The following is a 25,610-nucleotide window of genomic DNA, read 5'->3' as shown; positions in this document are numbered from 1 at the left end:
CTTTTCTGAACATTTAGCTTTAATATTATAATCAGGTTTATAATATAATTAATACAGTAGTGAGTGTATTTCTCTTGACATTACAGAGACTTCAACAGAAGATTTTTACTATTTCACGATTACAGTAAATTTCCAGTGGTGAAATTTTGAAGATAAAATATTTTTATAAATCTTGACAAATTGCCACATTGCTTTTTGAAAGTATACTTTAAAGAACTGAGTATAAAATCTAATAGTTTCATCCATCTCATCAGTGTGGGATGACTTTTTTTGTTTTATTAATTCACTACCTTAAAAATCAGCATTTATGCTTTAGATTTATCTTAAATTCTCTAACCATAATTTGAACTCCTAAATGACTGCTGTTAATGGAAAGGCAGCCTGCTGTCATAATTGGGGTTGAAGTTAAATTTGTTTGTATCTGCAGGCAAAGCAGCAGTGATTCATAGAAACTTTCTAATTTAATTTTTTGTAAGCAATTGTCCAGCTAAGCTTTTATGTTTTGACGGGGACCAGAAATTATTTATATGCTTTTCTATAGTTTTGAATATGTATTATTTATTAAAATGTACAGCTTTATTTCAGACCTAATTGTTTTCAAAATTGTTGCTTATTTGTTATGGCTATTCAGATATCCCCTTCTTATACTGCCTCTAGTTGATTCATTCTACTTTACCTACTACTGAAGCTCATTCTGAGCTTTCCTTCAGTTTCTTCTTTTAGAGCCATGCCTCCTCCATCTCTAACTTGGTTCTCTGGTGCATCCTTAAAGCTTTATGGATTGTTCAAGCTAATGTAAGGGTATATTTTCCATCATTATACATCCTAATCTACATTTTGTCCCATCCCTAAAATGCTTACACTTGAGATCTATACATAGACTAAATATCTTAGTGATAGTTCACTGATTATTCTAGTACTTTTACTTAGATGTTTATTATATATATTGATATCAGCTTATATAATTTAGATTATATTTTTCTAGAGGACGAGAATCAAATCCATGTAAGGTTTTTTCTGCAATAAATGACTTCTAAATGTTCTTTTATAAACAAGCTTTGAAATCATACTTGTAACACTGTGAACCCTCATATATGGTCCATTTAATCAAAAATTAGTTCCATATGGCAAAGATTACATTAAAAAGTTTATATTTCTTTTTGAGAAAAAAGAAAGCCTAATTGTTACATAGTTAAATTCTCCTATGTGTATTGATTCTAGAAAGAACCAGAGTAATACACTAATATGAATTGCTGCTATATCCTTATAAATCTTATGCATCCTAACCAATCCGTATATAAAAACTGTAACAGATTGAAATACCAAAGCATAAGTTTTGTGGAATTTGTATGGTTAGGATAAGTCTTCTAAGCTCTGTATCTTTATCTCATTAATTTACCATGTTGATGCTTACTGTTTGTTTTGCTTTCTAGTTTAACTTCACACTATACTTGATGCTCTGTCCTGCAAAGCACAGGTAGAGAAAAGTTATGTTGCCATAGACATGGCAACTTCATCATACTAGCTTTTGTTATGATCATCAGCCGTTTGGTCTACAAGAGAGTACTGTAATTCTTCTAAAGTTATTAAGGTTCATGAAATATTCAGTTCATAGGAGCACTTAAGCAAATTTCTGCATCCAAGTTAGGGAAGGTGTTCTGAGATCTTTTTTCCCTTTCATAATTAATCATTATGGTCCATTTAATCACAAATTAATTCCATATGGTAAAGACTGCCTTAAAAAGTTTAGATTCATGAATTCTTCTTCTGCCCTTATCTCCAAATCTGTGGCTTGTAAGCCAGTCATTTAAGCGAGGATTTCACATGTTAGAGGACCGATGCTAAATAACTCTTAAAAATTCTTAAATAATTAAGGAAGACATTAAAATTTGTCTAGTATGAAGAGAATCATAGGAATTTGATAAATATCACTATACTGAATGGTCAAAAGTTGATAACTTGGAAAAGAATGCTACCTTATTTCTTTGCGTTGTACAAATAGAATCCCCTTTAACAAACTCAAGCCCACTATTAATACCTTTATTAATTATAATACCTTTATTAATTATAATACCCTTTTATATAATTATATAATCTCTTAATAATTACAGTAACCAATTAATTGTTATAACCTTTATTAAAATGAAAACCTGTCATAGCATATTTTCTTTTGTGTGGGCTTAATTTTTAGGTGTATACAAACAGTCCACAAACTAATCTAAAGACCCTTTACACTTTTAATTATGGAAAATCCCAAAGAACTTTTATTTATGTGGGTTTTATCTATTAATAATTACCATATTAGAAATAAAGATTAGAATTTTTAAAATATATATTACTTCACATGAAAATAATAAAAAAACCCTTTGCATGTTAACATAAAAATATATTTTAAAATAACTTTAAAATTCCAAAAAGAATGAGTGGAATTGTTTTATTTTGGAAAATACTGATTCAGTGAATCATTCATATCTTCTAGTATTGATGCATTTTATTATGTAATATATATTTTTAATTGTTAATATTACCACTGATCTCATCAGGAAAGTCTTTAAGTATTGGGAAGCTCTGAAGCTCAGCATGACAGATAAAAGTTTTCCAGACTCTTGATATTTTTACCTGAAAGCCTAGATTTTATCATTGTAACCAAATAATCTCAATTGTTTTTCTTAAAATAACAGACTCATTTGATTCATTTTTGAGAAAACAACTGTTACCCAAACCTAACTAATGATAGTTCGTCAGTCATCCTTTAAGCAAAAATAATAGCAATTCAGTTCATAACTCAAACAGTAGTACAAGTGCTTTTCTAGAATAACTGTCCAGTATACAGAAGCAGTGCTTTATGTATACCTCCCATTTTCTCAGCACAGTATTAAAAAGACATTTCTTTACATGCTACTAATAGAACCCCTTTTAATAAACTTAAGCCCAAGGGTCAAGATGAAAAATTTAAAATTAGTCATTTTACTGCTTCATCAAGGACATTTTAAAGTGAGAGAAAAATGCCTCTTTAACGTGTGGCAATAAAAAATACAAATAACTAGTGCTGTTTGGTGCCACTGCTTTGATTCATGCTGAGATGCCAGGAGTTTTATTCACCTACTGTTACTTTTGTGCCATCAGTGCAGATATCAACATAGTAAAAAGGTGAGCGATGTCTTAATATCACAATGAAAAAGGTTTTGTTTTACCCTTAGTGATTTTTTGGAAAAGGTCCTGGGAACCCCTAGCAGTCACAGACCACACTCTGAGCATCACTGTTGTGTGTTATATGGGTATTTAGAGGAGTTATCCGAAAGGAAATATTTTGAGGTTGCATATTTTTGATACCTTAAAGGATATGTATTAAGTCCAATTACTCTTAACAATTTAACATAACAAAAATAATAAAACATTAACATAAAATTATATTAAAATCTTATATTTTATGCAAATACTGTAATATACAAATCCACTTTACCAAAGCTGTATTATCATTGCTAAATTGGTCAGTAAATGAACAGGAACTTGTTTAAATATGTTATGTTTCTTTATTTTTACCCCACACTCATATCTTTTTATCTGAATTAGCAAAAGGGTCTTAGGGTTAGTCACTAGTGAAACATGGTCTGGAGGTGACTCCCCTAGTTCCAGAGGGTCCTCTTAAAATTGGCAAAGGTACAGATCTGAACAAGAAAGATACTGGAGTATCATCATCATCATACTAGTAAAATACTCACTTCATTATCATAGTGATTTATTCTTATGGTACCCAGGTGTTTCTCTGTTCACTCAAATAGTACTGTGATGAAAACTTCTCATAACTAAGCAGTAAACTTGTTCTTGGGATCAGTCTGTCTACCCAGCCAGGCCCAGCCAAAGAGTTCTGTGTTTACTGACTGAAGTCCATAGAGTGTGAGGGGTGTGGGGCCTTGTAGTGAGACCCTTAATGACACTAAGTCAAGGCTAAGTCAAGTAGTACCGATCACTAGGAGGCTCGACTTCCCATGCTCCACTACTCAAGGTGTGATGCATGAATGGTTCCAGTCTGCTAACTGGTCTGAGTGCAGAGGTAAAATACCATACTGTGTCCTGAAGGAGCTCACAATACAAATGGAAAGTAGATAAACACTGACAATTCAGTGTGGAAATGTTGAGAAGAGGGTGCTTAGGAACACAGGAAGGGTACCCAACTCAGGGCGGGAGGATGAGTCAGGAAAGGTTTTTTGTAGAAGATGATGAATGATTGGACTGAGTTTTAAAGGAGGAACCAAAAAAATGAGGGGGAAGTACATCTCAGGCAATGAAGAACTAAATGCAATTGTAATTATATAAGCTGCAGGTTATTAGGGTGAGAACTAAAGAAATTGTGAAGATGAAATAGGGGAGACAGGTTCTTGAGATCCTAACGGTGTAACAGGATATGTTTGCAAGATTTGGGGGTCATGTTATCCATTACCACGTATTGCTTTACTCACTGTGTTGCAACCATGCTGACCTTTTAGTTCCTCAGATATTCCAAGCTCATTCTTGACTTGAGGGCTTTGCAGTGGTTATTCCTGCAGCCTGGAATGTATATCCTTCTCCCCCAACCCCAAGATCTTTGAATGGCTGGCTCCCCTTCATTCTAGTTCCAGTTCATCTGTCATTACTTTAGGGGCCTTTCCTGACTGCTCTATTTTACAGTAACCCCTCTAGCCCCTCCCTTACATTCAGCACATCACTCAACTTTGTTTTATTTTCTTCACAGTACTTGTCACAATGTGTTTACTGTCTGTCTAGACTAGGCATGAGTGTACCATTTTATTCTCAGGCGTACAGGTGCTCAAAAACTATTTGAGTGAATAAATGGGTAGCATTATGGAACTGAGTTGAGCAAGTTCGTTATACAAATGGCTTTTTGGGTAGAAAAGATAAAGAACGTTTCACGTGGAAACACAGCTTCAGCCAAAGCTGTTATCAAGGCCAGCCAATGAGGTTGATCAGAATCAGGAAGCATATATGCTTTCCTAAAGTGTCTAGTCTCTTAAAAACTACAATCAAAATTATAAAAAGTTCAAACTAACACCTTCCTAACCTAGATGCCTTCAAAAGTTAAAGTCTTGTATAACACCCAACAACATCATTAAAGAAATTCTTTAATGAATGGTTTAGGTTAAAGTAATGGAATAAAACTTAATTCACATATTACCTAGAAATAATCTAGATCCCTAGAACTTTTAATATAATTCCAAATGCCAACAAAACCTTTGAATTTTTACAGTTTTCACCATCTAGGATTAAAATATTTAATTTTATTTTATCATTGTATTTAAGACAGGTTTTTTTTCTTGTAAACTATTTCATTAATATTTACGCCTCAAGATTTGGGGCATTACAATGAAAAAAATACATAGCCTGTGGGATTTGTAAGTCAGGTGATTCCTGCCTGGTAAACTGCACATAAAATAAGATTTTTTAAAAACAGTACATAAAATAAGAAAATATATATATATATGCATTTATTGCTGAATTATGGAAACCTTTATTATTATGAAAAAGAATATTACTGTGGTATTCCTTTCAAACTATTTATCCATTTATTTTTATCCATGTTTTTTTCACTATATTTTTTTCTCCTAAATTTAGAAAAGAAGTACAGGCCATTTACAAGGCCACTGAACAAACACATAGTTGCCTTTTGAGGACAAACCTACCTAAATGCCATGGTGTTATTTAATACATTAACAGTTTGTCCAATAAGCTGATCACTTACCTGGCAATACCTACTTGGTATCTCCATGGAAATTTTATTCTGTAGTGTAACTCAGCATCTTCCTGTTCATGGTTCTTACCTTAATAATACTTGTGTTTTTTTTTTTAAGTTGGCTATATGTAAAAACAAACTTGTCAGACTATTCTTGAAATACTACATATAAAATACCTGGCCCAGGCCTCTCACTCTAAGAGTATAAGTTGTTAGACTCTTCACCCTTCTTCTTAGTATTTTATATTCAGTTGTATGTTATATTTCAAAATACAGATGAGAAGAGATATATTCTGTTTATTCATTATATGTGATGAAAAGTAGAAGAAAATTAAATATACTTTCCTGACCACAGTCAATAATCACAGTAAGCCAAGAGATTAGAGCAATGAATATATGGGTATACAGTTCTATTCAGGACAAAGTTTTAAGCTCTGGTTACTGTCACTTAGCTGAAAAACTAAGATTACCCAAAACAGTTTAGCGCTGAAAAATCTAGACGTTAGTAAGTTAGACAGTGGTTAACGTAACATACATTTCTGTTCATTCATTCATTTACCAACGAGGCACTCTTTTGGATACAGCAGTGAACAAAGTGGACAAAAACCCTTGCCCTCATGGAGGTTACATTTTCATGAGGAAAACAATAAGCAAAATAAATTAGCTCAATGGGTGATAATGATTATTTGATGATAATGACAATGATACTAGGTAATTCTTACTAAGGGTGGTCTGTGTGCCAGGCACTGGCCCCAGTGTTTTGCAAATATTAATTCAATAATTGTCTGAAAATAGATATCACTCTATCTCCATGTTATAGATGCAGAAGCCAGGCATAGAGATTAAGCACCTTATCCAAGGTCATACAGAAAATAAAGCCAGAGCTGAGATTTAAACAGACAGTTTAGTTCCAGAACTAGCACTTTTAACCGTTACATATTATTACATACTGCTTGTACTAAGTGTGAGAGGAGGGAGATAGCTACACTGGACTTAGAGTAAGTATTATGAAACTACCTAAAAAAATTGTAAATGAAGAGATTTAAGAAACTCATGCATGGAACATTTTAAGTCATCTATATAATGCACCATAAACAACTTCCCCACCAACCAATGGGAAGGTACATGTGGCAGATCAAGAGCTAATTTCCTTAGAATGCAAAGAACTCTTACAAACCAATTAGAAAAGAGTTACTAATCCAATAAAACATGGACAAAAAACATGAACAGGCAGGTGAAAGATAAAGAAATACACACATACCAAAACATAGGAAAGGATATTTAGGGTTTTTTCTTTTTTGCATATTTAAATATATTTCAAAGTAGATCTAGATAGATCATTAAATTTAATAATGACTAATAGGGAAACAAGAGTTACAGGGCTAATTAGAAGTGGCAAAAAGGCAGCTGATAGATGTGCATGGAAGTTGTAGTTTGAGAGCATACCAGCCAAGGTTCTAGGAGACAATTAAGCCCTACAGAAAATGGTTTGAGCGACCATTTTTCTCAAGGGTGATTTGTAGCTAGTACATTGTTGATGCGTCAATGAGAAGTTAATTCATTACATACAATGGCTGCCTTAGGGTATTAGCATTCTCTCTTAGAATTTCTGTTGAGAAGGTCTGGTTATTAGGATTGGAAATAATGACAGTACCTTTAAGAGACTTATCAGGAGAAACCCAGAGAGAATATTTTGAAAATTGTATGAAAAGGGTAAAGGGAAAAAAATTAGGGACCAAAGGGGAGGTATGAGGGTCAAATGTGGTCAGTGTTCATTCTTACTGTAGGTTAATTTTCAGGAACTCACCTGGGTCTTACCTAATGCAATTTAAAAAGCTACATGTGAGTATTCAATTAAATGATTCGTAAAAATTTAAGATTTTATTATTTCACTAAAAAACAATTTATGATACAGCAAGAAAATAGACTCCACTATGCTATTTGTAATCCTGACTATGTATTTTATTTCTAGGGAACCTTTTATTATTTTATCAGGAGGTTTGTCATACGATACTGTAGGAAGAAGACCTTGCTTAACAGTTATGCATGGGAAAAGTACTGCAGTGCTAGAAATGGACTATTCAATTGTTGATTTCCTGACGCTGTGTGAAACCCCATACCCAAATGGTAAGCTTTGTGTCTTTAAAGTTCATTCGCTATAGATAATGTTATTCAGAACAAAGACCTATTTGTTATCTAAGTAGTTTCCTTATCCTGTTGTGCCAGTACTTCCATGGGAGAGATGCTGCCTTCATAACTTTGTAAATTTTATTTGAGAAGTAAGTTTTGTTTTTAAACTGTATCTGTTTAATATTACATATTAGTAGTAAGTGCCTTTGAAGAATAAACAAAACTGTCCACATTAAGAAACATTTAAAAATCCTCTAAATTACTAATGTATTAGTTACAGTTCTCAAAAAAAACAGAACCAATAGGAGATTTTAGAGAGAAAAAGAGAGCAAGAATATGAATTTATTTTAAAGGAATTGTGAAAACTTACTGCAGACTGAAAATTCAGGAAAGAGTTTGATTTGCAGTCTTGAGTCTGAATTCTGAAGGCTGGAATCTCAAGCACGTTTCTGAGTTGCCATCTTGAGGCAAATTGCATTTTTCCGAACACCTTCTGTCTTTGCTCTTCAGGCCTTCAACTGATTGGATGAGACCCACCCACATTATCTAGGATAATCTGCTTTACTCAGAATCCACTAATTTAAATGTTAGTCACATCTAAAAAATACCTTCACAGCAACATCTAGACTGGTGTTTGACCAGACAGCTGGGCACCACAATAAAGACAAGTTAACACATGAAATTAACCATTACAACTGGCACGTTATTATTTCAAGAGGAATTTATCTGGATCTTTTTTTACTTTATTTGAAGCTAATTGAGATATAAATATGTAATGCATTTTATAATTAACATGCACATAGAAAATACCCAAGAAAGAGATTATAATATTATAGTAGTACTCTAGTGGGTTCCTGTGAGATCCAGTATGAGTTGTTCTTATGGGTATTAAGATTTAAATTTGGGGTTTGTTGTTCATGTCCTGCCTTGGACTTTGCAATACCATGGAAGGTACTGTGAGCTTCTTGTCTAATTCATCTTTACAGAATAAATAATTTTTTATGGGGTGTTATATAGATTTATCTCATTTAAAACATACTGGCCTTGCATTGTATGAAGTGTAATATCAGAATGTTAAATACTTGAGAGAATGGAACAAAATAAAATAAAAACTAAGCAAGAAATATTTGTTATCTCATTTGCTGTCCTCTTGCATATTTAAAACTATTGTTAATGCATTGTTTTCCTATTCCAGATTTTCAAGAACCATATGCTGTGGTTGTTCTACTAGAAAAGGATTTAGTACTTATAGACCTTGCACAAAATGGGTAAGAAATAAAATTTGGTGAGCAATTACTTTAGTGTGTGGTGAAAAAAAGAGTCTTTTTAGCATAGGATTGGCTGTTTCATTTCTTTGAAAATGCTACATTTATATCCATAACCTGGACCTCTGTTTAGAACTACAGATAAACATTTCTCATTACCTGCCAAATTCCTCTGTTACGTTACTCATAGAAATTTCTTGTTTAAGTCAAAATTTGTTGAATTTCTGAAATTTCATATGATTCAACTTAATACTTGCATACTCTGGGGGCACACAAAATCAGATATGTCCAAAATTCATCCCCATCACAGCTTTCCTCCAGAATAACTCTTGTAGTCTCTCCACCCATATTCACTTTCTGTTGCCGTGTGTCATGAACATTGTCAGGTAATTTTACATGCAGCCCCAATCTTGTTACTCTTTTCTTTAAACCACTATAGTTCTCTATTGGTTTTTTGTGTAAAAACAGTTTCTCAGCCTGCTACTCTACACTGAAGGAATTAAGGGTACATTTCCAACCTGGTGCCTGTTCGCTAGAAAAACTGAATGGTGTATTAAACAAACACCACACTTCCATGTCTTTTCTTATGTAGCTCCCAACAGCTGAAGCATTCCACTTGCTTCACTGCCATCAAAAATCCACATAACTTTCAAAGGCAGCCTCTTCAAGCTTTTCTTATTCTCTCTTAACCACATATATCATATCTGATCTATAAATTCTCACCATAGCTCCTTTGCAACTTTTTGTGGTATTTCCCATATTCTTCTTGTTCGTAGATGATAGTATGTTTACTTATAAATTTTTTGAATGGAAGAACATTATATTACTTATTTGTATTTCTTGAGAGATAATCATTAAATATGGTTTTAAACGAGTTTACCCATTCAATATTTCAGTGTTTCTCAACTGGGGGCAATTTTGCCCCCCGAGAGATATTTGGCAATGTCTGTGTAGACGTCTTCTGTTGTGGGGAGGGGTGCTACTGGCATCTAGTGGTAGAGGACAGGGATCCTGCAAAACATCCACAATGCACGGGACAGTCCCCATAATAAATTATCTGATCCAAAATGGGAATAGTACTAGATAGGGAAACCCTAAAGTGTAAGTGAACAGTATTATTTACCTTACTTTAAGGCATTCCTAAATTCACATCAACTTAGTGTATGCTACCTGTAATAACGAATTTTTTTTTCTTCTTGAAAATAACAAGACCATGTGGAACAAAGGATAACTTATTATTAAATAAGTTTAAATATTTTTTTAAGTTTTCATTGTTGTATTAATCATAGGTAATAATTCATTAAGTTAATATTTTTCTTTTCCTGTTGTTAAAGGTATCCTATATTTGAAAATCCCTACCCTTTGAGTATACATGAATCCCCTGTTACATGTTGCGAATATTTTGCTGATTGTCCTGTGGACCTTATTCCTGCACTTTATTCTGTTGGAGCCAGACAGAAACGTCAAGGTTACAGCAAAAAGGTACTGAACATGAGTTTTAATAATTACTGTTACATTTCAGTATTTTATATTTATCACCTTGGAGTGGTTGATAATGATACCTTTTCTAGAGAAATTAAAATCCTTTTTGAATATGAAATATGTTGTGTGCTCTTGTCATAGATGTATTATGAAGATATATAGTATCCTTGGAAATTGCTTTATACAATAATCTTTTCTTATAGGAATGGCCCATTAATGGAGGCAATTGGGGCTTGGGTGCTCAAAGCTACTCAGAAATAATTATTACAGGGTAAGTAAAAGTCCATTTTCACCTAATGAATCAATAATAAGTAAATATGATTAAGACTACATGAAAATTAATTGGGCAGGTAGTGCTTGCAGTAACATAATAAGAAATAAGTTATTGTATAGAACCTGCCAGTTTACCCTAAATTTTACCTTTTTCCTCATTTTGGTGACTGTCTTTTTAAGTAACAATATATTTAACTTCAAAGAGAGAAATAATGTAATTTTTTTTTCTTCAACACATTCTTAACTCATTTGCTTTTCACAGGCACGCTGATGGGTCAGTTAAGTTCTGGGATGCTTCTGCGAGTAAGTATTCTGAATCATGTTTGTTACATGCTCTATATAGCCTGTTTTGTAATGATTGCATAACCAACATTTAATTTGAAATTTAGAGACTATAAATTTAATACCTGACTTATCAAGTATATGAGTTTAGAATTTATAATAAAGACATTTTAAGGATGTTAATTAGTAAGTCAAGAATAATTTTCAGCAGAAATACCCAAGTCCTTTCTTCAAACCTTCTCTTCCTAACTCAGAGACAGGAAAAGTGGGCATATGTTTCAAATCAACAGAAATCTGCTGAATAATTTTAATGCCTGATTCTAAACTTATCTTTGCAAAATATATATGGTCGCTACATTAGCAAAAAAGGAAAGAATGCTTTGAATGAATAATGTTTGCAATTAGAATCCAGTTAACTGAGGGTATATTATGTTTCACCATGTAGAAGTGTTAGATAATATTTGTACCTTTCAGAGAGAAAATATGTAGAAAATAAATCTGCAAAGCAAAATATGTGCCTTATTGTTTTTATTATATTTATGCAATTGTTTTTTACAAAATCTTTTTGTTACTCTTTTTTTTTCAGATAATTTAAATTCATCGTAATGGTGTTTTTTTTTTTTTTCTTTTTAATGAATACAATGAGTACATCTTTTTTGGTCAGTGAGTACAGTGAATGCATTATGTAAAAGAATAGTAGAGAAATGTAGACCTAGGAATAAAACTGTGGTTCAAAAAATATAGTTTATCTTCCTTACGTGATATGACTGATTAAATATTACCTGATATTTGTTCCTTTTATATTAAGATATCATATTTTATCTTTTTTTTAGTAAATCTACAAGTATTATATAAATTAAAGACATCTAAAGTATTTGAAAAGTCAAGAAATAAAGATGACAAGCCAAACACAGACATTGTAGATGAAGATCCATATGCCATTCAGATCATCTCCTGGTGTCCAGAAAGTCGAATGTTGTGCATAGCTGGAGTTTCAGCTCATGTCATTATTTATAGATTCAGCAAACAAGAAGTGATTACAGAAGTCATTCCGGTAGTAGTCTCTTAATTAGTTTCAATGTCAGATGTCTGACATCTTAAAGTTTTAGAATTATTTAGGAGGTTCTTTGCAGTCACTTTTAAAACACCTCAGTATTTACATTGCCATCTATCTTCTGTGACAGAAAGTCATATTTCTTTGTATATCTTCTTACTGAACATTTAAATCTTTAAATATATTCTGTTTCATTTAAGGAAAGATAATATAAGTATGAGCATACTCTAATTTAGTATTAACAGGAGTGCCGTAAATTCTAAAATCATAATGCATGTGTGCATGTACTTGCACACATACACATGATCATTTTTAAAAAGCTGAGTCAGGAACCTTTTTTCCTTTGCTAAATCCTTACCTTCAGAAATCTCACTAAATTTTTCCTTTAAAAGTGTTCTTTCCACTGTAGTGTACGTGTGTGTATGTATAAACTGTAATAAAATGAACAGTAATTATTAGGAGAGGGTAAACTTTTTACTTTTACAACAGATGCTTGAAGTTCGATTGTTATATGAGATAAGTGATGTGGAATCTCCAGAGGGTGAACAGGCACCACCTTTGCCAACACCAGTTGGAAGTGCCAATCCTCAGCCCGTTCCTCCTCAGTCTCATCCTTCTACCAGTAGCAGTTCATCTGATGGGCTTCGTGATAACGTCCCTTGTTTGAAGTAAGTTATCTAAAAATACAGGTGTTTTGGAAGTTATCTTTTAATTTAGATAAATTGTAAACATTCGTAAAGTGAAGTAACATCTTCCTGTGATGGAGTACAATGACATAACCACATCTCTTTTTGTGTTTCGCCGTGGTTAATTCAACTCTTTTTTTCTGTGGCACCAAGAGAAATATGATTGCATTCCATGATTTTATCCTTAAAGTACTAAGATTTGATCTCTAAACATACTGGTAGATAAGCATGGATCTTTCCTCTATATAGAACTTCGTCTTCTAAATCCGTCATTGTTTTTTAGTCTGGATTTATATGTGGATCAAATGTATATTTAGGCTGCTTTCTTCCACTCTGAAAATTCTGTTTTTTCAGTCTTTAGAGATTCAGTTGTTGGGTAATCATTTTCTTGTCTTTTTCTGAATCTTCTCTAGCATCACAGTATCGTTATTTAAATGCCTTTATTGTGGAAATCCAGATTTGAATACATTTTGCTTTTTTACAGGAATAAATTGGACAAGGTTTAGTTTTCCTTTTTTTCTGTCCAATTTATATTATTGAGTGGTTAAATTTTGTTAAGCATATGTGCCTTAAATATGGCACAAAAAGAAAAGAGGAAAGAGTTAAAATCATTGAAGGAGTTCATGAAGACTTATTAAAAGTATTACATTTACAGAGAAGTCGGTTAGGGCAGTGACTGAAAACTGATCGTGGAAAACGTCAGAGATTCAGTACAAGAGTGGGAGACAGAAACCAGGCTGTAGTAGGTTCAAGCTGGGGCCGGTGGCGAGAAAGACAGTTTGCATTTGTTAACAGAACCGGGATTTATACTGTTTTGGTTTTAGATCTGCTAGAATCTTTTATTGGTGAATAGTTCAGCAGTTCCTGTGGAGAATATCCGTGTAATCAAAACTGCATTCACCCCAGAGATGAGGCAGTTTGGTTTATGTGACAATCACTTGTGATATAAATCTATAGAAGAGTAGTGTTTGTTTTTTTTTAAATCTGCTTTATATGTTTACATGAATTTGAGGTTGTGTGTTCTGTGCCAGTGGTTCTCAAACAGGGATGACTTTGCTCCTCAGAGTGTGCTTGGCAATGTCTGCAGATATTATTTGTCACAACGGGAAGAAAGGGTGCTACTGGCATCTAGTGTGTAGAGGCCAGGGATGATGCAAAACATCCTACGGTGCGCAAGACAGTGCCCCATGACAAAGAATGACCCGGTTCAGAATGTCAGTAACGCCGAGGATGAGAGACTGATCTGACCTAACGAATATAAGCATTGAGGTTAAGCACCTATCAGTACATTCTCAGAAAGGTCTCAAGTTTCTCCTCCCTCTCTCCCCCCTCCCCCTCCCCCTTCCCCTTCCTTTCTCTCTCAGGTATATATACACACACCTCCTTTCTGCTACAGTCTGGCATATGTTTAGAGAGAATGAGACTTGGTAATAAAAGAATTCTACATCTTTCCCTTTTGTTACTTATTCTGTACTACTATACTTTAAACTTAAATTTGTAAAATTTTTGTTAATGTCATTTCTTCTGATTTTAATGTGTATTTCTCCTGCTTTTTGTCAATTTAATTTTTATAAGCATATAAGGTACAATTTGTCTTTGAGGTTTATTTTGGTAACGTATTTCTGGTAACAAGTTTGAGATTTTTGTCTAAAATCCACACCTTCACTAGTGACTTTTTAAAATCATAGGCAATTTGAGTTATATTTCTTTTTTTTAACCATTTTAATAGTTTTCAGGTTAATGCAGTTATTTATTAACTTCATATTGTTTTAGTCCACAATCTCAAAAGCCAATTTTTAAAAGTCATAAATATAGCTAAATTGATGTGAAAATAACTAATACTTAGATTTTTTTGTTTGTTTTTATACAAAATGTTTTTGTACATAATTGGGTTGGGGAGTTGTTTTTTTTTTTTCTATTGAAGTCTAGTTGATTTACAATGTTGTGTTAATTTCTGCTGTATGGCAAAATGATTCAGTTATACATACATATATATATATATATATTCTTTTTTTAATATGTTTTTCCATTATGGTTTATCATAGGATATTGAATATAGTTCCCTGTACTATACAGTAGGACCCTGTTGTTTATCCACTCTATATAGAAGAGCTTACATCTGCTAACCCCAGCCTCCCACTCCATCCCTCCCTGTACAGTAATTGTTTTTCTGAAGAAACATTTTAAAAGCAGCTATTCAATTTACTTCTTTTACCAATAAACTTTTGGTTTTATTTAAGTATTTTAGTTGTGCTTTTGCAGGGTGTTAGTCCAAACCTACAAATTATTTTGAAACTACAAAGCCTCCAGACATTACTTTGACATTTAAAATACATTTGTACAAATTACAGAGCTTTTTATAAAAGTTCAACCTTTATCTTTAAAAAGTAAACAAATTAATTTGTATATATTAAAAATATTAAATGGTAACTTGCATATAACCATTGTAGACATTAAACGTAACGCCCACCCAACCCCCATTTTGTATTTTTAAAATCTAACATATTTCATCATTTCTTGATTCGGTTTCTAATTTTTTACCAAATGGGGATTTTTCAGCAAGTTTGACTTATTTTTGCTTTAGAACTTTTTTGTTCCTTCAAACTAAGTAAAATAAGAATTCCATGACTTCTGTGTGTCTTCATCACTTACATCTTAAATGTGCCCTTATATGCACTTCTAAAATTATCCCTGAATGCCTGTTTCTGCTCTTGAGAATCTAATCTAATGTGCACATTAAGTATGCCAGAGGGAGGGTAGACACTTCCTTGAACCTTATCTAATTCATACAGGGAGAAAACAGCACACTCAGACTCTACAGGCTGTGCTTATATCAACAGAGGCTGTCTCTGGTGGAGGTGAAATGCTACTCAGTCTTTATTTTTGTCTTTCAAGAGGGATGGCTGTAGCCAAGCGTGGGTGTTTCCCTGAGGGAAATCAAAACTTCTGCATCAGCCAGTGTACTGTTCTGAGTGTATTAACTGGAAGACTTTGCACAGGCAGATGTGACCGCAACTCAGTTTGTTTTAGGGATACCCTCGGTGATTCACGTTTACTCTGAAATTTGGACAACATCCTGACCGTTTTCTTACCTAGAGTGAGTCTAGCAAGTAGGACAGCAAAAAGTCTGATGTCATGGTGTTCTTCACTAGAAGCACCAAGTAAATGATCCAAAGGGTTCTCTGAGTTTAGTGTCAGGAGATTGAACATCGAATAGACTTCCTGCTGTCCTTCCTTTATACACTCACTCCAGAGCAGAAGCCCCAAGAATTGTTGGAGTAACCAGGCTTTATATGTGTTTTGCAAGAACAATTACTGGAGAGAGTCTTTGCAATCAAAAATGTTCTCACTTTAAAGTAAAAGTAGATTTTTTTTTAATAGTAAAAGTAGTCACAAATAAATTGTTCACATTTTAAAAAAAATTTATCTTCCAAAATCACTTGAAGTTTGCAAATATGACAAGGTATTATATCTAAGTAACTTTATTCCTTAGAAAGTCTCACATTTATAAACCACCCCTCCTTCACTCCCTCTAACATGCTTATAACAAATTTAACCAGTATAAGTTTTGTATGAACTCACTCAGTACAAGTGAGTATAACTGTTTGCTGAATAGTTCACTTGAAGATCCTACCTCAGAGTTAACCACATCTTCCTCTAAAACTGGCTCTTCATCTTGACATCTTTTATCTTTCTTTTTTTCTTTTTTGGAACTTAGAATCACTGACTTCTTTTTCTCCCCTCCTCTATCTCTAATCAGCCTCCAGCTCATTCATTCATTCAGTAAATATTGAGTACTGCCTCTGCTGGAATATTAAAAGTAACTGCAAGGTGTCTACCTTAATGGAATTTACGAGCCCTTTTGAGAACTTACTTCATGTGTTTGAAATCTACCTTATTATTTCGCATCACAAGGATCACAGGAACTTCCGCATGGGTCTCATTGTACTTCGTCTTGCATGCCTCTACGGTTAATCTTTCCAAAATATTTCTTATAAATCTTCACTGGCTTTTAATACTTTAATAATGAAAATATATTACTTTTGTATCATCTGACCATTGGCAAAACTCTTTCATAGGCACTCACAGTGCTGTCATACTGTGATTAGGTAATATTATTCCCACTTCTAGACAGGAAGACGACTAGGAAGTGGCAGAACCAAGACTCAAACTCAAGCCTTTTTGAGAGCCCTGAATTCTTTCTACCAACATCAAACCTTTGCAGCTGGACCTCAAAGACCCTGGAAAGTCTGGCCCTGGCCTGTCTCGCTATAGTGATTTTTTTTTTACTGTTACTACACACACCTTCCACTGTGACCAAACTTAGACACTTGTTAATTTTTGACTATGGGTTTTTCTACTTCTTTATCTTGTTGGCATATTTTTTGCAAAAGCAATTTTTTTTAACACTATGCAGCAGTTATTACGGGAAGAGTCTGCAATCAAAACTACTACCAACTCAAAGTCAAAAAAGATTTTTTTAATAGTAAAAGTGGTTATACAAACAAAAATAAATTGTGCACATTTTTTATACTTTTTCCTTAACTCCTTATGTTTTGAGCCAGTTTTCATTTAGTTATACCATACCTTTTTCAAGTTTTAAGCCTACTTTTCTAACTTGGATTTTTTTCTCTAACTTGATTTTTTTCCTCTTAATACCTAAGTCGTTGCTTCTCTTCATTCTTCTCCCCATCCTTCCCTATTCTTCTTTCATCCCTCTCTACCCACTCCTCCCCTTCTCCCCCTTCCCTTCTCCCCTCCCTCCCCAGTTTATATGTGGAACTTACATATAATTTCTTATTTTTGTGATTTATCTAGGTGTTTCATCTCCAGCTAGACTAAATGATTATAGAGGACAGGATTCTGATTGTGACATTTTTTAATATAAAGTTATTTTTTATATAGTTATGTATGCGTGACTTTATAATTACATAGGCTAATAAGATAATTGAAGATGGGTTAACAGGTAACATGCTTTCCTTTCTTACAGAGTTAAAAATTCTCCACTTAAGCAGTCTCCAGGTTATCAGACAGAATTAGTTATTCAGTTGGTATGGGTGAGTGGAGAACCACCGCAACAAATAACCAGTCTGGCAGTTAATTCTTCCTATGGATTGTGAGTATAATTTCTGTGTTTCTCCATCTCTTCATCGTATTCCATGCATTTTTATATTTTTAAAAACGGAATGATCTTTATTATAGTATCACTTAAAAAGATGTTGTATAACTTTAATTTCAGACCAAACTCAGTGTTTATTTGCAACATAGTTCTGTTTTGAATAATTTACTCTGGATATGCTTATACTGCTTCCTGATTTAAAGTTAAATATCTTATGGACCAGTGAACCTATCCTCTCCTGGAAGTACTCTGAGAAATAATTTCCTTGTTAATGTTTGGTATAATGAAGGTCTAACAACATCAACCCAGAAGACTATGTTCTAAATTGATTCTGTAAATGTTGAAGCATAGCTGTATAATTTGTTCTTTCTCCTTCCATAGTTAACTTGTGTAAATTGTAAAGGCATAGTAATAGTTAAGTAAAGTATTCATCTATACTACAGGTGTATTTTTATTTATCAATTCATGCCTTCAAGTATATAGTGTTAGTAGTACATACTTTCCATTATAATAGGATAGATTGATTTATTTTTTAATAAATAAATTTATTTATTTATTTTTGGCTGTGTTGGGTCTTTTTTTTTTTAACATCTTTATTGGAGTATAACTGCTTTACAATGGTGTGTAATTTCTGCTGTATAACAAAGTGAATCAGCTAAACATATACATATATCCCCATTTCTCTTCCCTCTCACGTCCCCCTCCCACCCTCCCTATCCCACCCCTCTAGGTGGTCACAAAGCACCGAGCTGATTTCCCTGTGCTATGCGGCTGCTTCCCACTAGCTATCTCTTTTACATTTGGTAGTGTATATATATCTATGTCACCCTCTCACTTCGTCCCAGCTTACCCTTCCCCCTCCCCGTGTCCTCAAGTCCATTCTCTACGTCTGCGTCTTTATTCCTGTCCTGCCCCTAGGTTCTTCAGAACCATTCTTTTTCTTTTTTTTTTTAGATTCCATATATACGTGTTAGTATACAGTATTTGTTTTTCTCTTGTTGACTTACTTCACTTTGTATGACAGTCTCTAGGTCCATCCACCTCACACCAAATAACTCAATTTCGTTTCTTTTTATGGCTGAGTAATATTCCATTGTATATATGTGCCACATCTTCTTTATCCATTCATCTGTCGATGGACACTTAGGTTGCTTCCATGTCCTGGCTGTTGTAAATAGTAAAAATCAACATTGTGGTATAAGAGAAACCACATGCTAACTATTCAGTCTAGAGCTATTTATTATGTGTAGGTCACTGTCTGCTTCCTTGATTCTAGCCCTAGGGACTCATTCATCTTTCTTCTTCCTCCTTATAGCTACTACCACCTACTCTATCTCTTGCAGTTGTGCACCCAGCTAAGACAGGCTGTAGTCTGAGATAGTATTCTCTAATGTCTTTTATTTGGGCCCCACCATGTAAGAACACAAACGTTCCCCTTTTTAATATTTTACTGCCCACAGCCATAAGAGAAACAGGGAATAAGAAAAGGAACCAATAGGATGTTTCAAAGGAAATTGCAAATCAGTTGATCACAGTCCCCATTGGGCTCACAGATGTATTTTGTTTAGCCTTTTTTGTGTATTTTTTAAATTTGAACTAGTTGCCAAGACTATTTAATGTGAAAATCCATATTTAGAGCTTTAATTGAAAACTTTGATTATCTGGCCTATGTCTCCATTTCTGTTCGGCAGTAGTCAGGAGGAACTGGGTTGAAGCTTCCCCTCTTTAGGTGGGCTGTCCACTCTCCAGTTCACCACAGTCCTTAGTTGGCCTGTTTACTTACTTATATAGCCCCTCTATATATTTTAGCTTTCGATTCCTGGCTTAAGGGATCTTAAAAGAATAAAATTCCTTTATTCATAGTTGCTTTGTTCATAGTTGGTTTGTACTTCCCGACTCATAATTGAGAAGGTATTTGGAATAGTCCAAAGGGAGGCCTCCAAGATTTATGCTTTCTACTTGTTATTCTTGACTATAGGGATTACCAAAACTTTTCCAAAGGTATAATCCCCTACTTCCCTAGTGCAAGGGAGTGTCTTCCCCTGAGGCATTCAAGATACCCCTAAGTCCGAAAAATAGATGTCATATTGCCTAGTGTGGAGATTTATGTCCCTGGTTGAGTTCCAACTCCTATGCCAAATTTTTTCTATATTAATTTGTAATCATTAATATCTACAGAAAATCTGCACAGTTCCATCAGAAGGCGTATGTAACCTGTATTTGCATGGCCGTAATAGTGTTTTGTTTCAAAAGGAATTTTCTTAAAGACCCATCATGATTTTTTAGCCCTGTAGACTGCAATATGTTTTCTTGTAGCTGTTTATCTGTGCTAAAATATTTGCTCTTTCCCTATTCCTAGGGTAGTTTTTGGCAATTGTAGTGGCATTGCAATGGTTGACTACCTCCAGAAAGCAGTACTCCTCAACCTGGGCACTATTGAATTATGCGGCTCCAGTGATCCTTATCGGAGAGAACCCCGGTCTCCTCGTAAATCTCGACAGCCTTCAGGAGGTAAGAAGAAAAAAGTCCTGAGCTTTAGGATTTCCATAAATGCTGAGTTACTTCTGTGAATATAAGTACTTCCATTGGGTAGATAGCTTGTCTGATTTCATCTGTTTGTATAAACTGTATCAGCCTGCCTTTTTGTTTTGTGTTGTTATTAGCTTATGCTTTTGTTTTTAATATTCTAGAATTTTATTTAACATTGGGAAAGAACCACAGTTTCAGACTTCTTTAGCTAAATTATAATGACAGGAAAATTCATCCCATTATTACAGAACAAAAGTTAATTTCACAGTTCTGTCCCTTTTATTGCGAGACCAACAGTTTATTGTTTTGACTATTTAATTCAAAGGAATCATTTCCCATGTGAAAAAAAAATATAGATGCAAAAGTGAATTTGAACTCTATGAAATACAGCGTTCTCTGATAGCTTTGATTCAATGCAAGCCCAGATCCATTAAGAATTCTCTCCGTAGCATTCTTTTGTGTTTGCTAGGTAATTAGTCTTATTTTAAATGTTTTAATACTAATTCTTCATGGAACACATGTATAGTTAGCTGTTTATAATAGTACTCCTCACCTTTTTTTTTCCAAACCTCATGGCACACACAGAAAATGGCATTGGATCTCTGGCATATAGGGATATATTAATGAGGCCTCTAGCAGTAACTGGCCTCTGGGCTCCAGACTCCCCAGGACCTGCCCAGCTGGACCAGGGATTGAGGGGAACTCCATCTGGGGCAGACTTAACCTAACCCATTTGCAGAATGCCATCGGGAAGCTCTGATCTATACTTCCTAACTCAATCTCTCTGAATTAAAATTCTTTCTGAGATTCATTTCTCAGTTGCTTTCAGGACATTATTAGCTGATACTAAATACTTCTCATAATTCATGAGAGAAGAAAAGAAAAAGGTGATGGAATGTAGACCTTACTATCATTTTGGTGATAGTTGAATATTTTTTTCTGTTTTTGTTTGTGTGATCATTTTGTCATGTGTTATCTTCAGCAGAAATTGTTGTCCCAACCATACCATTCTAGTATCTTTGTCTCCTTTTTTTTTTCCTTCTGCTTTTCATTGCTTCACTAAGGTATGCTGATTGTGACTTCTTGCATGTGCGGCGTTTCTAGCTTATATTCTGAATCTGTGAAAAAACTCCGTTCTTCTTTTTTAAGTAAGTTATTTATTCCATGTCGGTAAAGTCATGACAGTGTATTTTGTCTGTAAAATTATTTTTTCTCATTTATTTTTAGAAGAGCCTATTAAAGCATCCTATATCTAAAATAATATACTCACTATTTAAATTCATCTCATAATATGTATATGAAAACAGCTGTTGAAATGTTTGTGTCACAATCCAGCTTCTTTATAAAGCGAAGGAACTAACATTTAGTGTCAGAAAGTTAAACATTGTCTTGATAGAGGAGTAGTAAAAGTTTTATTACTCCTGAAATTAATTAATTTCTTTTCTTGTTGGTACCTCATCATAGTTTACATAAAATTACTGGAAATTAAATACCTAAATTCATCCAAGGATAGAGATCAGTTCTACCGTGTGATTTTAAATTTTTTTTCTTGAATTCCATTGCATGCTACTTTATTCTGTAGTAAACCTTACAATATTATTCATTTTATTATTTGCTTCATTTTGTATTGAAGAGTTACATGTTTAGGCACAAGAGAACTACTTGAGTTTTCATCATCGGTTTAAGATATTTACTTATGGTTGTTATGCTCACTTGAACAATATTTAGGATTATGTTTTAAATAAAAATTAAAAGAACATTATTTTAAAACATACTTTAACATTTTAAGAATATTTGTGCCTTCTAAAATATTTATATTTCAAATAAAATCAAATGTAGAATAATTGGTACTAAAATTCTTTAATTGCATTGATACGAAAATGATATTTATGCTAAAGTGTATATTTTATAATACGTTCTTGAAGTGTAGCCCAAGTACCATGAAATTGTCCTTCTATCTTTTGTAATAGATCAGTATGAATGGAGAGATTTGTTTTTTTTTTCTACTAATAGGTGCTAATATATTTTCATAAAGAATAAGATGGCACTCAAATTATTTTATAAGATAAAATGTTACTGTTTAAGTTTATGTATTTTATAGCTGTATAAAATATCTACAGTATTTTCATAATAAAAATTATGAAACTGTCACAGGGACAGGTAGTGATAAAGTATTTCAACTACGTGTATATATATATATATATATATATATATATATATATCTGCTGATAGTCTTAATTCTGTTAAAATTGAAACGTGATAATATACGTCTTGGTTTGTTGGCCACTTTTTCACTCAGTGAAGGACACAAAAAGGAAATTTCTATTCTGAATATAATATCTAATGATGTGAAAGTAATAGACACATGAGAAAAAGTGCTTACTTAGGCTTGAAAGTAGATAAATATAGAATTTAATAAAGAAGGAAATTAGATGCACAAAGCTGTATCTAGACTTTAGGAAAGATATTTTCAAAAGTTATAGAGAGGAGGCTCTAAAAATGAAGTTTTGGGCTCTACAATTGCAGTTACTGTCAAGTCGTCAATATTTTCGATAAGACAGTAAAAGAGAAATAGCCCAGTAGTACTAGTTGAAATTTCTGTCTTTGTGTTTCTTATAAGAAATGAAAGAGACTATATAAGAAATAAGGGATACAGTCAAGGATGGATAAAAATGTTGCATAGACCAGTAAGTACTGTGTTGAATTAAGGCTGAATTCCCCAAAATGAGAAATATAGCAAAATGTTTGGTTACAGTGAAAATATTGTTAAGGAAGGACTAGGATACCACTTTAAGGATGATTTGCAATGATAGTTGAAAAATAGAGTATAGAACTAAATCACTTTGTTTCTCAACTCTCCATTAAGAATGATTTTTCTCTCTGGAAATTATTAAAAATAATAAAGAGAAATTAAAGTTTAAGCCACATTATGCAAATAAGGCAAACCAAGCAATAATGAAAAGATATCTAGAGAATTTGTAAAGAAAATTTGTAAATGGTACCCCCAATTGATGAAGGTCAAATATTTTACAAATCAGTAAATTTGATTTACAAGTCAGTCAGAGTTCTAGAATGATTTGCTAAGTAGTTGATGCCTTACATGCATATTGAAAATAGAGATAATAATAGAAGTCAGCAGGAATTCACTAAAAGTAAGTTGTTCCAAAATCAGCATTACTTTTTTAATCTGGTAGCTACATTGATAGTTCATGGCAGCCTGTTGACATAATATTTCCTGAAGTTAATTGGGTATTTGATAAAGAATTCCATGATACTTTTGTGAACCAGACAGGTGGAAGTGACCTAAATACCTAGTTCAATTTGATGGTTGCAAGATTAAATCAGGAGTCAGCAAACTACAGTCTGCGGGCCAGATCTGGCCCATGGCCCACTGCCTGTTTTTGAAGTACAGTTTTATTAGAGCAGCACCATGCTAATTCGCTTAGGTGTTATCTATGGCTGCTTTTGTGCTTCAATATTAGAGCTGAGTAGTTGCGACAAATTGGCCCCAAAACCCAATCTGGACCTTCACAGAAAACATTTGCCAACTCCTGGATTAAAGCATGGTACCTAGTGGGTCGGTTTGTGGCCTGATACTAATTTGATGTAGTGTGCCTCAGTTAGTGGATATGTAATACTGAATAACATATGATTATGCTTTGTTGAACATTTTAAATAGTTAATTAAACTTCCTGTTTAAACAGTTGAAAGAGAAGGTATGTTTATTTTTGCTGTTTAAAAGATAACTAATACATTTGATGGCAGAATAAAAACCCCAAAGGTAATTATAGGTAGAAATCATAAGCTTAAACCAGGGAAATGAAGTTTATCAGCAATAAATGTTAAGTCCTGTGTTTAGATTATAAAGATACTTACATGTATACAGAACAAAAACCTGGCTCAGGCAGTTCATGTGAACATGCTTGGAGGTTTCGTTGTTAGTTTAGGCAGATTTGTGTTAAATCTCAGCCCTCTTTTTATGTGTGTTATATTAGAGAAGATGCTACTCTGAGGCTCAGAGTCCTCAAAATGGGGGTGATCACCTCATAAAGTTAGTGTAGTTATTAAGTGAAAGGGCATATGTAATGTGCCTCATCTTGTGACTGGAATATTGTTGGCGTTCAAGTGGTTGTTCTGTTACCACAATTTAAGGTATGCCAATAATATGACATAACTGCTGAATGTACTAGTGTGAGAGATACAGAAGATTTTAAGTTATCCATTTATATTGTATTTCTTCCTCTTTTTAAAGCAGGCTATAGAGAAAACAATTTGGGGCCCAAATGTACTCAAGAACTTCTGGCCAGTAAAATATCTATTACAATGACAATGAAATTGACTGTCTCTAGACGTAATTAGGTGTTTGTCACTGAATAAGATACCTGAAACACTCAGTGCCTCAGTTTCTTCTTCTGTAAAATGAGGATAATGCTGTCTACCTCATTCGCTTCAGTGAGAGTTAAATGTGTCAAGAACTTTGTAATTGTCGTTTATTACCAGCTAGCTAATTGGGTTGGGATACATTTGGGCAAAACCTAGATAACTGTATTGCTAGGAATATTGCTTGAAGGGATTCTGGCAGCAACAGAGAAAATGGGTTAGATTATATGCTATGAAATCCTTTCATATATATTCATTCAATTATTCAACAAATATTTATTGAGCACCTACCATGTGCTATGCACTGTTACAGGTAATAAAACAGACAAAAATCTCTGTCCTCATAGAACTCACTTTATACTGGAAAAGACAGAAGTTTTAAAAGATAGGTAATGTACAGTAAGTTGCATAATCGTGCCAAAGGGAAAAATAATTAAATGAGGGGCATTTGAAATATCAGTGACAAGGGTGTTACATTCTAAATAAAATATCTTGAGCAAAGATTTAAAGGAGACAGCTGTTTTCCGTGACGATGTCTGTAGAGAGAACATTTCAAGCAGAGAAGAGCAAGTACAGTGGCTCAGAAGCAGTGTAACTGGTGAGTTCAAGGTTACAGTGAACGGTAAGTGTGGCTGAAGTAGGGAGAGTAAGGGAGATGGGGAAGTACGTGGAAGGAGAGGAA

The 25,610-nt window shown here is 33.6% G+C and overlaps 1 protein-coding gene across 4 annotated transcripts in view; it reads left to right on the top strand.

Moving 5' to 3' along the window:
• STXBP5 (syntaxin binding protein 5) overlaps window positions 1-25,610 on the top strand; it is a 167,172-nt gene that overhangs the window by 81,540 nt on the left and 60,022 nt on the right. For all 4 annotated transcript variants that reach the window (XM_082855293.1, XM_082855292.1, XM_082855294.1 and 1 more), the window contains 9 exons: window positions 7,701-7,855; window positions 9,054-9,126; window positions 10,458-10,605; window positions 10,809-10,876; window positions 11,141-11,181; window positions 11,994-12,214; window positions 12,704-12,882; window positions 17,891-18,016; window positions 20,379-20,530. In XM_082855293.1, the coding sequence (XP_082711419.1) occupies window positions 7,701-7,855; window positions 9,054-9,126; window positions 10,458-10,605; window positions 10,809-10,876; window positions 11,141-11,181; window positions 11,994-12,214; window positions 12,704-12,882; window positions 17,891-18,016; window positions 20,379-20,530 (1,163 nt within the window). The remainder of the gene's footprint in view (window positions 1-7,700; window positions 7,856-9,053; window positions 9,127-10,457; window positions 10,606-10,808; window positions 10,877-11,140; window positions 11,182-11,993; window positions 12,215-12,703; window positions 12,883-17,890; window positions 18,017-20,378; window positions 20,531-25,610) is intronic.

This window comes from Leucopleurus acutus (genome assembly GCF_964270905.1).
Source record: "Leucopleurus acutus genome assembly, chromosome: 15".
Taxonomy (NCBI): domain Eukaryota; kingdom Metazoa; phylum Chordata; class Mammalia; order Artiodactyla; family Delphinidae; genus Leucopleurus; species Leucopleurus acutus.
The sequence above is the reverse complement of the archived record's forward strand: the minus strand, read 5'-3'. Positions and strand labels throughout refer to the sequence as shown.